Below are 13,756 nucleotides of genomic sequence, written 5' to 3'. Positions count from 1 at the left end.
AAATGTATTTTCTGTTAGAGCCTACACTAAGGCTGGGCTGATGAGGTCGCATACAGGGCCTTCTCTAGCCCTGCTGTCAAGCCTGGAGAGGAGAACCGTCCTGTCCCCATATCCCCAGCTGAGGAGGAAATCAATTCCTGTGGACAACCTGGGAAAATGAAGACTCCTGAGGGACAGTTCTTCCAACAAGAGCCATGAAGGCACTTCTTTTACTTGTCCCCTTGAAGGGGAGAGGAGCGGCTGCTGTTTTCCTGCTCAAGCATAACTAGTCATAATTAGTTTAGCCTTGGGTTATTGATACTTTGCTATGTTAGATCACAAGAGTATGCGTGTGGGTGTATGTGTGTGTATGTTTATTGTAGTTAAGAATTCTGGTTGAAAAATCACACTTGTACCATCCACATTTCAGTCATGACTTTTTTGACCAGCCCCAGATTTACAAGCAGATGTTAAGCATCTTTAATGCACGAAGATGATGTTGTCCCCAGATGCCAAGCTGTGAGACCATCACATGGTACCACAGAGCTGAGCGTGCAGCATGTTGCCCCTTGTTAAAATGACTTAACAGCTGATTTCCTTTATTGAAGGTTTGAAATCCCCCTGAAGTGCAGCAGATTCCCTCACTGAATTAGATCATCTTTCTGTGGTTAGAGCCTGTATATCAGACCAATTTCAGCATTCACATCCTCCAAACGAGGCTCATTAATTACAAATTCACAACTAACAGGGTTAGGGACTAGTTAGAATTGAAAGGAAGAACAGGAATGGGAAGTGCTTGATGCTCACTGAGCTCTGGTATGTCGCTGTGGGTGTTTTTCACTGAAAACCGCTGGATGTGTTATAATGGATTGTAGCCATTTTTATAGGACGTTGATTCTGTGTCCCCCAACTGCCCGAGCGGGAAAGCCTGTTTTTAGAGTGCTACTGCTAGCGCAGTGTGTGCTTTGAAACGTTGAAAGTTTAAGCGACTTTGTGGTAGCTAGCACCTAGGCAGGGTGTAGTCTTAATGAAACATGAATTGCTTCTTCTCCCACTTTGTTGTTTATGACCTCTTACAGAGATGAATTTCCATCTAGTTTCTGAGGATTGCGGAGGAGATGAAGTATAAGGGCTGGTCAAGAAAACAGAGGCTAACCAAAATCAAACCTATGAGAGTGGCTCGTTCCTACCCTCAGAAGTGCTGTGTGATGTCTGTTTGTCTTACTGAAATTCCCCAGGGGCAGTGCTATGTGTTGGAGCCTGCTGTGCTATGGCTTGTAAGCACCAGCTCCTGGGGAAAGACTGCTTTTTTGTCCTTCATCCTTGATCTGCCAGCTAATGAATAAATGTTGTCTGCCCCCATACTACTGAAGTAACTCATTTAACAAGGATGCTGTGACTGAACCATGGTGGAGGATCCGCCATCCATACACGGGGAATGCTGGTACTGTAGGTAAAACTGGAACAGAGCAGACCTGTTGGCAAACAGGCCAGTTGCAGGAAAGATAGATGTTGAAGGATAAAGGGAGGTTTAGTACTGGTGTTAGTAAGGAATGGGAAAGCCACAGAGAGAATGATCCTATCAAGTCTGCTGATTTAGGAAGTGAATTGACCCCCTATACCACAGTATAGACCAAATGGAAGCACCTTGCTGTGCCACTTAGATCAGTTGCCTCCAGTTTTTGATTGTGACTTTTAGTCCTGTTATTTCCCCAACCTTTGTTACATGCATAGTGCCAGGACCTAAGTCTTTGTTAGACGTTAATGACCTAGAAATGGATTTGGCTCCCTGAAATCTGTAAAGTTGCCTTTCACTCTGGTTTATTGCTGTGCCGGACCTCTCTGCCCATGTGCTATATCATGTTTGAATCCATCCTGAAGCAGGCTGCTGTCTGTGCCTGGTCTTCAGCCCTGCAAACGCTAGAGTTTAATTTAAAAATCACTGCAAGGATTAAAGAATCCTTCTCCAATCTTGCTGGCCCTGGGTGAGTAATTTCCTTTGACAGGCAAGTAAAATGCCCTTAGTTTCTTGCATTACCATCAATCACTGTGGTAAAAGGCAAGCAATTTCTGTATGGTGGCTGGTAAATTTTCCTGACAGCTTTGCAAGGCTGGATAAGCTTTTTGAGCTGCGGCAGCACTCTGAGCAACAGACTTTGGAGGCCTGAATCCTCCTGACCTCTTTGCCCATCTTGGGCTCTGGGGCTGCCAGGGTCTGTCTGTCAGGCACCAGCTTGAAGGATGGTATTTTGGCCAGGGTGTCTAGAGGGGAAAAACTGTCTCCTTGTCTTCATGGTGAGAAATATTGCAGGCAAATCTAACAGAGAGAGCTTTGTCGGGCTTTCTCTGGACTTTGTTGCAGTAGGTGATGGACTCTGCTGCACAGCCTTTGTCAGCTATGCTTGGAGGAGGGACGAAGCTTGGGACTTGCAAAATCCTTGCCAAATCTGCTCAGATCCAGAAGGAGATGTGAAGAATTGCTGTTGAAAGCTCAACCTACCTGCAGAGAGTCTTCAAAAAGCTTCTGAGAAGCACCACCCAAAGAAACCAAACTAGGGCTGCCAGAGCCTGTTGGGACAGTGGCCAGAGGGCTGACTAAGGCTATCTGAGCACCAGAGTGGGATAATTTTATTCTGAAGTGCAGACTCTCGAGGAAACTCTTGGAAAGTTGTTGTCTGCAGCTGGAAGAAAAGTTATAGTAGAGAGCAGAATGGGGAAAAATAACAACCAGGGGAAAGACGTCTGTGATGTTTTATCCCAGCTGGAGGGCTGGTTCTCGTCAGAACTCGCACATTATTAGCCTGCTTGGTGGTGATTGGTGCCTGGAGTACAAACCACATCATCATAATGCTCACTAAAGTTTTCACTAGCAGCAAAGAAATGCTTTTCTGCTGTAATATATGATGCCACCTTTTCATGAAAAGTACTGGTCTGAGCTCTACTGGAAATTGAATTCTATCTTGTGGAAAGGGAGATTATTTTCTAAGGTTTCCTTATTCACCATCCTAGCATATAGTGCTTAAGGTAAAGGTGCACTCCAGGATGATTGATTGGCAAGCACGGAGGACCACTGTTCCATGTGACAGGGATATAAAGAATGAGAGTTGTATTTTTTGACAGTGAAGGGGAAATGGCATTACCAGCGATATTCAGCAGTATACTCTGCAGCCCCAGTTAGCTCTGCGTATTTTATGGCATCCATTTTCTTTCTTCGATTAAACAACATAAAACCTCATAAAATAATCCAATAAAAACAACAACTACAAGTGCAGGCAAAGTTCTTGTGGCCTTTTTAATTCTGGAAGGATTTTCATTGCTGTGCTTTTTATCCCTCTTCCCTAGAACTCCATCCCTTGTAGTCCTTGCTATAGCCTAGGCTGAGTTCCTGATAACGGCCTTTTCTGTGCTGCTTTTTAATGCAGAGTACTGAGCAAGTGTGGAAAAATGGATGATAGGTCCCTTAAAGACTGCTTTGTGCTGTTAAGCAGTTGTTGGATGTGCCAAGGGTTGGGAGTGGTCTCAGTTGACGTTAGGGGTTTATACATGTTTCATAAATCTGCTCTTTTTAATGTTCTTTTTGAATTGTTTTCTATTGGTGCAGTTTCAAGCAACCTTTTAGGTAAAGATGACCTTTGCTGCTTTTAGCCTCATCTCCTAAGAGGAGCAGACATGTCAATATGTTGTTGGCCCATCAACTGCGCTGCTGGTCTTCTCCCGTGTACTTTTTAGACCGTTAAAAGATGTGTATTAGCTGTGTGAAAGTCCAGTGCATGCATGCCTCCTCTGTTGGGTACTTTTTTGCAAGGTTACACACACTGTCTCAAGAGTAGCCACACACTGTCTACCAGTGGCCTCTTCTGGGCATTTCACAGGGGATTTGCAGTCACAATGTGCTCTGAGCCTAAGGGATTGTGCCACAAACAGTCTGACGAATGCAACAATCTCTGTAGTACTCAGCAGCAACCCAGGGCAGTTTTTCTGGTCCTAAGTCAAAGACACTGATAGCTGGTAAAAGGTAATTATATTAATCTGAATTGTGTTACCACACTCTTCACTTACGGAAAATCTCCGTGTTTCCAAGGTGGTGATTAAATTTAGCCACAGTGATGAACTATTTTATCTGCTGTAAACCCCCCTCCAGTGTTGACCAAGACAGTGCTGTGGAGCTCATTATCTGGTTTTGCAGGAAGAGGGATGGAAAGCTTGTACTTTGTTGTTGTTTAGGTGCTCTCGAAACCGTGACCTTCAGGGCTTTCTTTGCTTGTAGAGGTAGAAAAATGACACCTTTATAAAAACTGTCTCACAGGAGGCCTGAACTCTATTCGGGCTACAGACATTTTGCAGGGCTGATTTCTGAAAGGAGCCTTTCAATAAAAGGAAACCTATAAGTATCTTTGTCTTTGCAGGAGGAAACCTCTGACTTACTTTGATTTTTTCATTATAGTTTTCAAAGCTGTGTTTCTGCATGATTGCAAGAATTCCAAGTTCAAATACTTTGGACACCTTCAGACTTGGTAATGCATGTTGTCCTGTACTTGTAGGCTTTAAGGAAGAGTTTCATCTGTTACAGTATTGCATTAGTTTCAAGGTAAAGGACGTAGTCTGAGTGTTTTAGATCTTTGAGAGAAAGGCTGAAGAGACTGAGTGGGCTTTGATTTTTGTTCTGTAGACATGTGTTACAGAAAACCACTCCAGCATTTTACCTCTTCTCTCTGCAGAGAAGGTACACCACAGATTGTTGTTTTGGAGAAAAGAGGGCACATAGTTCAACTCTTGGAGATGTCTAAGGGCGCGTGACAGCAGGCCCTGGAGCTCTTTGAATAATGATCAACAATTCTTAGCTCAGTTAAGTGAACGGAGGCAGTGGAATAAAGGAAAATCTTTCTCCTCTTTCAGGGGAGGCAGAGGTGTGAGCTGGTGGTGCATCCTAATGAGATAGGGATGTTATGAGGTGTGTGGTAGCAAAAGGATCCTTTAGACTTGGAAGAAGACCTGCTTTCTCCTTTTGATCAGTAGTAATAATAGTTCATATTTATTGGATACTTTGGAAGTGTAATGTGTCAAGGAATTGTGTATTTATTTGCAAATTGCAGGCAATGTTTCCTGCCCTCCAGGCAGAGAGGACAGAGGATCTGCTTCCCTGTGCTGGAAATCACTGGAGCTGTGCTAGGGGGTCAGCAACCCAAACATCAGGCCTGTCCTCCTAGTGTGAAGAGTTTGCTGGAGTTTTAAGAGCTTTCCGCACAATCTAGAGCCATATTTGCTTATGCTATAATTGAAGTAATTTGTATGTCAAAGGCACAACGATGTATTCAGGTGGAGTCAAATAAAGTTTGGCTTTTAGTTTTAGGAGGAAAATCGCAATTGCTGCAGAACATTGACCTGCAGGTTTAAGTAGTTACTGGGAAACTGCAGAAATAGAATGAAATGCAGTATCTGGACACTTTGTTGAGTATACAAATGCACAGTATTGCCATAGAAAAACTACTTTTTTTTTCTCCTTGTGTGATTATCTGAGCAAAGCTGGGGAAACATCCTTATTCTCATTTCAAAGCTGCCCAGACAGTTAAATGGTTAATAAAATGTCTGGGGTTGATAGAATTGGGCTCGATGTCTCCTGCCCCAGTGCCTGGCAACCCTTTTTCTCCCAGAGGGACAAAATTCCACTGTTGATACATTTCAAAGAAAACAGTGTTCCCCGTGGGAGATGGCATTTTCATCTCCTATTACATAAAGACTTTGAATCTCTTGGGTTTCCATAGCAGTGTTGGAAACCCATATGAACAAGGTCTGGTTTGTGACAGGAATATGTAAGAATAAAAATTAATAGCTTTAATTTCAAGCCAGTTAGAATGTCTGCTGTTTTTTTAAGCTCTGTTTGCTTACCTAAGTGTGAGAGAGAACAGATTGAAAAACAGAGTTTCTGCTGAAATAGGATGAAACCTTAAAATGTCTTTGAATTTTCTGTTGGATATGGAAATACAACATCATGTTAGGCTGCTTTGAAGATGTTCATGTAATCTTTCCTGATTGTATTAGCACAGCGTTGTATCTAGAGACTGTTTCTGCACCCCCTTCCCTTATAAAAGGAGACACCTCTTTTTCTGACCTTGCTTCACGGATGTGAAATTTAGCTTCTCAATATTAAGCAGTTGCTAAAATCATCCATCTCGGGTGGTTCAGACCAGCTGATGGTCCATCCTGAAATGTGTAGTCATTCCTAGGGAAAATGGTGGGCTCTTGAGAAAATCTGCTGCACTTCTTCAGAGAAGTTACACATGCTGAGAAGGAGGAGGGAGGATTTTGATAAACTACACCCCCCATCATCATCTCCTGTTCTTTATGCTGCCTTATTTTGAGGCTTCTGTAAAAGCTTTCTCAAAATCATAAACCATCATACTCAAGGGAAGGTTGTGTTAATTTGTCTTCCCTAGTAGTTAATTTATCACATGGAAAGCACTTTACTGTCAGAATTCAAATTAAAATCCTGTTTACTCTTTTCATTATTCAAAATCCAATATGCTGCTGAGCTGGATGCTTGGCATATTTTGAAACATTTGATGGGCTGAAAAAAAATAGGTTGATGGCTTTACCTTTTCAGGTAGAAGGGTGGTAATTATATCATCCTAAATCTTTAGCATTGATCCCCTCCACCATTTCAAAGGGTTTTCTGTTCTCTGAGGTGCTAGGCTTTTCTCACATTAGGCACCATGTCTGTTGAGCAGTGCTGTTCCTGCCTTGCATTGTGCTGGTCACTATTGATTTGCTCTGCTTTGTCCTACCCAGTGCTTTGGCATTGGCTTTCTTCCTCGAGTGCGTGCTGGATATCCTGTCAGTGTATATATGTCAGAGATATCCTGACAGTAATAACTGCTTTCATAGAAGCTGCATCCCCAAATGCTTGACAGGGTTAAATAAGACAGCTAGAAAAGGTTGTATAAAAATAACAGATGCAGAGAGAAATTGGGGTGAATGGGAGGGAGGGAAAGGCCCATTTCCTGATACAGCGTAAAGGTGAGAGAGTGCTAAGGTCAGGGGATACAGAAAGGGCACAACTTGAGGTGGGGCTGAGAAATCCTTGTCCTGCACTGGGGGGAAGAGCATAGCATATCTGTGTCTTGTTTTGAAAACGAATTTGGGCCAGGGATGCATTAGACTTGCAATGAAGGACTGCAGCCACTGCAGTGGTTTTTAGCATGTTTGAAAGGTAGAGGTCAAATCTGAAGTAAAACTCCAGCTTACTTTGGAAGTTGCTGTCTCTAAGTACTGAGTTGTCTTTATCCCCAAGGGCAAACATGCTTTTATTTTTTTATCCCACCATGAGTTCCCACCTTATTTCACTGGTAACACCTGTTGCCATGAGCTTTATACCAGGCCCATGTTGAGCTTTTTACCTGCAGGTACTATTAGTCAAACCCTTTTACTTGGGATTTCCTTGTTTGATGCACTGCAGCTGCCCTCTGTTCCAAATTGCCATCTACCTGCTGTCTACCTACACGTCTCCACAGGGCTTTGCAGGCTGCTTGTTTTTACTTTGTGGTAAGGCATCGTATTATTTGTGCTTGTGACCTTTTGGAGAGGGCTTGGATCATTGCAGGATCTTGGTGTATTTTGATGTGTGTTTTACATACTTAGATAGCTTTACTTATAGTGACATTAACGTGGAACCGTGGAAACAAACACAGCTGACCTAGTGTTCCCATTTTAAGGAAAATGGGATGGGGAAGTAGTTGGAACATAAATCTGTGACAGGTCTTTTAAAACATGAAAGAACAAAGAACTAAAGTTCTTGGAAAAATACTACAGAAAACAAAACACTTGCTTAGCTACTGAAGGTTTAGGACCTGATCCCTGCATTGCTGTAAATGTGACTTCCATAGGAGGTGGGGCTGTGCAGGATGATTATGTGTTTGGTAGAGCATTCTCATGTCACATATACCACTTTACCCACAGACTGCTCTTGCCTGGCCAGTGCAGGGGAGGGACACTGTCTGTTACTAGTGGGTCTAAAGCAGGAGCAGGAGAGCTGGGTGGGTTTGTAGTGAAGGTACCAAAATATTCCCTGGCAGCTCTAGGGATAATTCCTGCTTCTGCCATATGTTTTCTGGATGAGTTTGCATCACCTCATTTCCCTCAGATTTCTGGATTACCCACAGAGAATTTTGGCCAGGAAGCTTAGGAGGACACAAAAGAGAGGGATGGTGCCTCTTGTGGGGGAGCTCTGGTCCCATTTCAGCCTTCCATCTGCTGTACCAGTGATTCCCACGTGGTTTTGCTTTCATATGCTCACATCAATGAACTCCTGACTGCCTGTGCCTCCCTCCCAAATTGCATGGAATGCACTTTGATACGGCAGCTGCAAATCACATACCCTCTTCTTATATCTCCCAGCAAACTCGGCTTGCCTCCACCCCCTATGCAGTGATGCTTCTATTCCTGTATAGAAACACTGCCCATCTCACACCCTAAATGTCCTCAGATGTTACATCTGAATTCAGTGATTATTTTAATTTATAGTGTTCTGCTTAATGTATCTTAAACCACATGTGTTTTAACTAGAAACTCCCTAGGGTCCTCGTTCAGAACTAATTACTTGCTGTTTGTGCAATTCTTCAAATATGTAAAATGCTCTGTGAGGGCTCAGAATTACTCAGCTCTGCTCAGCTTTGGTCTTAATGCTGGGTAGGGGTGTCTGGCTGAAGCGTGAGCTCGGGAATCGGGATGTATCCACCCTCATTCTAGCTCTGCAGAGACAGTGTGATTTTAGGCAAGTTAACTACATTGGCCTTCAGCCTGGATTTCCTGTAGGGAAGGAGGATGATTTCATTTTTAATTGGACTAAAAATGCGTGTTGAAGGGCTGACTTCAGAAATGGTTGGGAATCGCAAGTGAAATTTATTACCATAACCATTATTATTAGTACGTCATTGAGAGTGCATTTAGCTCAGATCATGTTTTCCCCCGTAATGGGATAGGGGGGAGAAAAGAGGATTTCTAAAATAGCTCTGAAAAAGTCCTTTTTCTCATCACTTTGAGCATTTTCCATCTGCTGTGAGCACATTCCCGTTTTATTTCCTAACTATCTTTTCCTTCTGTTTCTATTTTAAAGTTCCATTTGCCAAGTTTTCACTTCCTAATTACCACTGCCGGGAGTGTTGCTGAGGGGTGTTGCAAGCAAGCGTTTACCTTGTAGATTTTGTACTCGACTGGGAGGTGGTGGAAGTCCCTGCACCACTTCTGTTGAGTGCTTGGCTGCTCAGATTCCTCTTGTAGCCCTTAAGTTGCTTTCAGCCCTGCTTATTACTTGTACCTTCTCCCTTCCCTCTGTTGTAGTAACTGAGAGAAGAGGTTTAGCACAGCTGAATTCATGGAGTCACATACATTTAAGGTTGGGATTGCATTTTAGGACAGTTCTGGTTGTTCCAAGTTGGCAGGCTGGGGATGCTTCAGCTTGCCTGCTCCATTCAGTCCATTGTGTTTCCATCTTTACATTCTACAGTAAATGGAGGACGCACTGTTCAGGGGGGAAAAACACTGCCAGGAGTACCAAATGTATTCTGCAGTCTGTATTGAAAGCAGCTTCCTCTATTCTGCATTTATGGCTGGGAATAGGGCTAAATTCACTCGTGAAGCAGTTGTTTCATTGATGCCTTGTTCTGGAGAACTTTGACACTTACCCCTCTTCTTCCCCCGGCTGCCTCCTCTTAAGATCTTATGGGCGTCAGTGTCATGATAGGCAGTTGCTGAGGACATCATGTTTGTGTTGGACCTCCTCCACCCCTAAGGAAGAGGGTATCAGGAATAGTGATTTGTGGTAGAGGCTGTGGATACAGGCTGGAACGTTGGGGGCCCTGTTGCAAGGCTAACTTCTGTTGAGCTCATTCAGTATTCCTCAGTCTCATTCACAGTTCTGCTAATTATGTTATCAAAATGCCATGTAAGTTGTAATGTTTTAAAGGCAGGCAAGTGCTTTTCAACAGGACAGTTTCCTGTCTGAAATTTCGGCTTTTCAGAAAGGATGTCTTTCACGGAAATGTCAGTTTTGCCAAGTTTCCCGTTGGCTCTCATGTTGTGTTCCTTAAAAAAATGAATAAAAGTATTCACAATTACCTTTATACAAAAGTATTAAGCCATCTGAGTGGCAACAGTTACTTCCTGGGTCATGCTCCTGTGACATACTTCAGTAGGTCATTTCTGTGTTTTCAAGCCCAGAGGTGGCAGAATTTTTGTCGGCAGGTAAAATTAAAGGACATCAGAGTTTTCTCAAGAAGTTGTATTTATCCTCACAGCTCCCTTTGAGTTGGAAGAGCAGCACTTCCCAGTGTTTTATATGGAGGGAAGGGAGGTATAAGAGAACTGAATGATTCATCCTAACTTATAACAGCAGCTTGGCTTGGTTTGTTGCCCAGAGCAGGGCAATAAACCCAGTGCTTGGGCTTGCACACTGACCATTCACCAGCCTCTCTCCAGTTCACCTTAGCTTGAGTTGGAATTTCTTACTCTTTTTCAAAGCCTCCGTCCCCACCACTTACAATAATTTTTGTGCCTGTATAGCTTGGGGGCAGATTTAAAGATATGAATCACTTATCTGAAGAACAGTAGGCTCAAACCACCCATATGTAGGCTGGTTTCATTTGAATTTCTTGACTTTTCCTAAGTGAGAAGCTGAATTCAGTTTCTTCCCTCTTTCAACCTTCCTGGCTCTACTGATATCCAAAAATGCAAAATGACATCTTGTCTCAGCCCACCAGAGCAGATGCATTGCAGGGGATTAGACTGGAAATTTTCCTAAAATGCAGCGTTTTGAGACATTTTTGGAAGATGTAGCTGGGGAGCAGAGTATGGATGTTCACTTGGTGCTATCCCAGCAAGACAGGGGATGTACAGCAAGCAGCCAAGACAGCATTGCCAAAACCCAGAGGGACGCCTATTAATGGACAGTGTCCTGAAGGAGAAGCCAAGCAGTGAGCCAAGAGAGCAGGCATCAGGGGAGCCTCATGTGATGTCCACACTGGCAAAGAGCGTCTCACAGCTGTGTTCAGACACGAGAAGAACAGCAAAGCTCCCTGGCTGAGGGTGGTAGACACAGCTGAGGGGTTGGCTGAAGAGAGAAGCCAGAGTTTTGGGGTGCAGTGTCTGGAAGAGGTTGGAATAGCTGAGCGTGTAAATAAATGTGGTTATTTAAGGCTATTGCATCCTTACTGCTAAACTGCATGTGAGGACCACTGATGATGGGAAAGAGGAGCAGCAGCTTCACTTTCCATGAAGAACGGAGCTGCACAGTGGTGCTGCATGGTGAAAGCCTGGCCATGTGTGGTAGGGGAACTGTTCCATGTTGCTCTTCACCCTTGTTGGTATAAACTGACGTGCTAGATTTGAATCAGAGTAGATGGAAAGCGAATGCTGCAGAGTGAAGATATCTGTAGTGTAAAAGCTGTGTAGGAGGACTTCCCAGGCTTCTGACAGATGGAAAAAGGGTGATGAATCCTGGGGAAAATCCAGCTGTCCTGTTGTGTCCCCCCCAGCATCCTATGCCCTTCAGTTAACCTTTAATTAATTGAGGCTTTGACTTGGGTGGACAGGCGGGTTGGGGGTTTCCAGACATGTTGGCAAGAAAACACATGAGAAATTGCGAGGGTGGTGGAGAGGCAAGTTTGTTAAACCCCATCATTCTGGCTGCGAAGGAGAACATTTAAAAAGTGCTGGTTGGTTACTTGCTTATTTTTAATTTATTATTTTATTTTTGCCAGGCCCCAATGATTTTTTTTTTCACGTGGGAGGCTGAGTCTGATGAGGAAAATTATTGAATCCATTGCTGAAGGCTTAATTCTCTCTCTCATGTACATTACAAGTCAGCCTGAAATGAAGCCATGTAGGTGTCTGGCAGGAATTATTTGGTCAGGTGTAATTACTACAGAATGAATGAGTGTTCCTCTGAAAGAAAGAGGAGGTGATGGGAAAGGGGTACATAAGCTTTGAGGCACGTTATTTGGAGATGCGAATATCTGTGGAGAACATGAAGGAGACAGAAAAATAGCAAGGAAAATTCTCTCCTTGCAGGGAGCATTTTTCATCAGACTGGTTATGCCAGGTGTGAATATGGCCCATCAAGTCAGTAAAGCCTTACAGGCAAGAATAAAGGTATCATAAAAGCAAGATGAATTAATTCCTTCTGAGAAGAAAAAAAACACCAATTGCATCTTGAAGTTCCTTTGATCCAAACCCATGAACTCAGCTAGAACTTAAAGGAAATTTTTAATAGTGTAATGTGAGCAGCAACTGGCCACGAGGCATCGGGGTAAATCCATCACAATTCACTGTTAAGTAACGCATCAAGTCTCAGCAGTGCTGTTTTATTCCACCATACAACTAAGAGGTCCCTCTTGGCTTTGCTTTTAATTAATGAAGTCGCAGCAGTGGTGAACGTGGCACTACAGCTCTTGCTTTCTGCCTAATTGTTCTCCAGGCATATTTGCAGCACTCTGTCGAAATCCCAGGCTTGTTTCAGGAGTCAAGCTGCACAAATGAAGTCCCTGCTATTAAAAGCAGTTTGTTTCCTATTCCTTGGCAATCTGTTCGTAATGCTGAGCCCCACTGGAGCATGGACTTCTATCAGCAAATTTTTTTAAAGCGAAAAAATGGTGACATTTACCAGCTACCAGACTGCTTTGAAACTCTAGCTGTGTTTAGGAAATTAAGGTTTTCCATGTCAGCATCATATTATTTTCAGCAGGAAGAGTTTGACATGCCCAGTTTGATACATGCCGGTATGCTAGCATGATTATTTTCATCCCTCAGTCCTGGATCTAGAATAACAAACTCTTTCTCTCACTCCTTCCTGCATTATGGTCTTGGAGCAGTGAAGCACATTTTTTTTCCATGCAGCTTGCCCTAACATTAAAAGGCACCTTGCTCCCAAAGGTTTGCGAGCAGGAGGATGTATTTTATACCACAGTGTTCTGAGTCTCCATCTTAAACTGCAGGAAAGACATCACAAATTAAATCAACTTCTGCTTAGTCACATCTGTTTCATTTATATCAAAGTAGTGCCACTGAAGCAGAGAGCATTCTTATTCTCTCCACATTGTTCAGGCTGAAAATTAACTGGCTTTGCACATAATGAAACTCATACTTAATCTCTTTAAAATGATTGGACCTCTTTTTGTATTTTTAAAGCAGAGTGACTTACAGTTACAATGTATTAATCTGTTACTAATGGAAGAGGGAATATTGCCTCTTATCTCCTTGTTTACCTCTGGATTTATTTGTAGGTCTGTAACTAAAGCAATGCTTGCTGTTCCCCAACAGAATTAGGACAGCCCCCGGTGTGAAGATCCTGGACATCAGAGTCAGTGATGCAGACCAGTGGGGGGTTCAAGAAGAAACAGACAGCGCGAGGACCACTGCCACGGTGACATGTGTGCACAACGACCCGAGCGCAGAGAGCAGGTAAGCCACCATGTGCTGCTGTGCCTTAACCCTTGCTGAAATGCTGTCAGAGACAGAGAATAGCTTCTTCAATGAGTTGTATTGCTCTTTTAATAGCAGTAATTTTTCCTCCTCAGTTTCCTTGGAAGAGCTGTAGGTGATCTGATGAAAGATTTTTTTTCCTTTTGTTTCACTTCTGAGCTTTGGAAGTAGATTATCTGATTAAACTGGAGGCAGCCAACTAATCATAGCTCACATTTGCTTTTCATGCACCTTCAGGGCAGCAGGAGGATCCCTCTTGCCAAAGAGCCAACAGAAAGGCATGGATTAAAATAGAGAAATATGAAGA

The 13,756-nt window shown here is 43.2% G+C and overlaps 1 protein-coding gene across 4 annotated transcripts in view; it reads left to right on the top strand.

Annotated features, from left to right (window-relative positions):
* LOC134170298 (transmembrane protein 132B-like) overlaps positions 1-13,756 on the top strand; it is a 233,874-nt gene that overhangs the window by 87,828 nt on the left and 132,290 nt on the right. For all 4 annotated transcript variants that reach the window (XM_062631617.1, XM_062631620.1, XM_062631619.1 and 1 more), the window contains one exon: positions 13,288-13,428. In XM_062631617.1, coding sequence (XP_062487601.1) covers positions 13,288-13,428 — 141 coding nt within the window. The remainder of the gene's footprint in view (positions 1-13,287; positions 13,429-13,756) is intronic.

Source organism: Pezoporus occidentalis, unplaced genomic scaffold (assembly GCF_034315485.1).
Source record: "Pezoporus occidentalis ecotype Australia unplaced genomic scaffold, CSIRO_AGI_Poc_V1 ctg37, whole genome shotgun sequence".
Taxonomy (NCBI): Eukaryota; Metazoa; Chordata; class Aves; order Psittaciformes; family Psittacidae; genus Pezoporus; species Pezoporus occidentalis.
The sequence above is the reverse complement of the archived record's forward strand: the minus strand, read 5'-3'. Positions and strand labels throughout refer to the sequence as shown.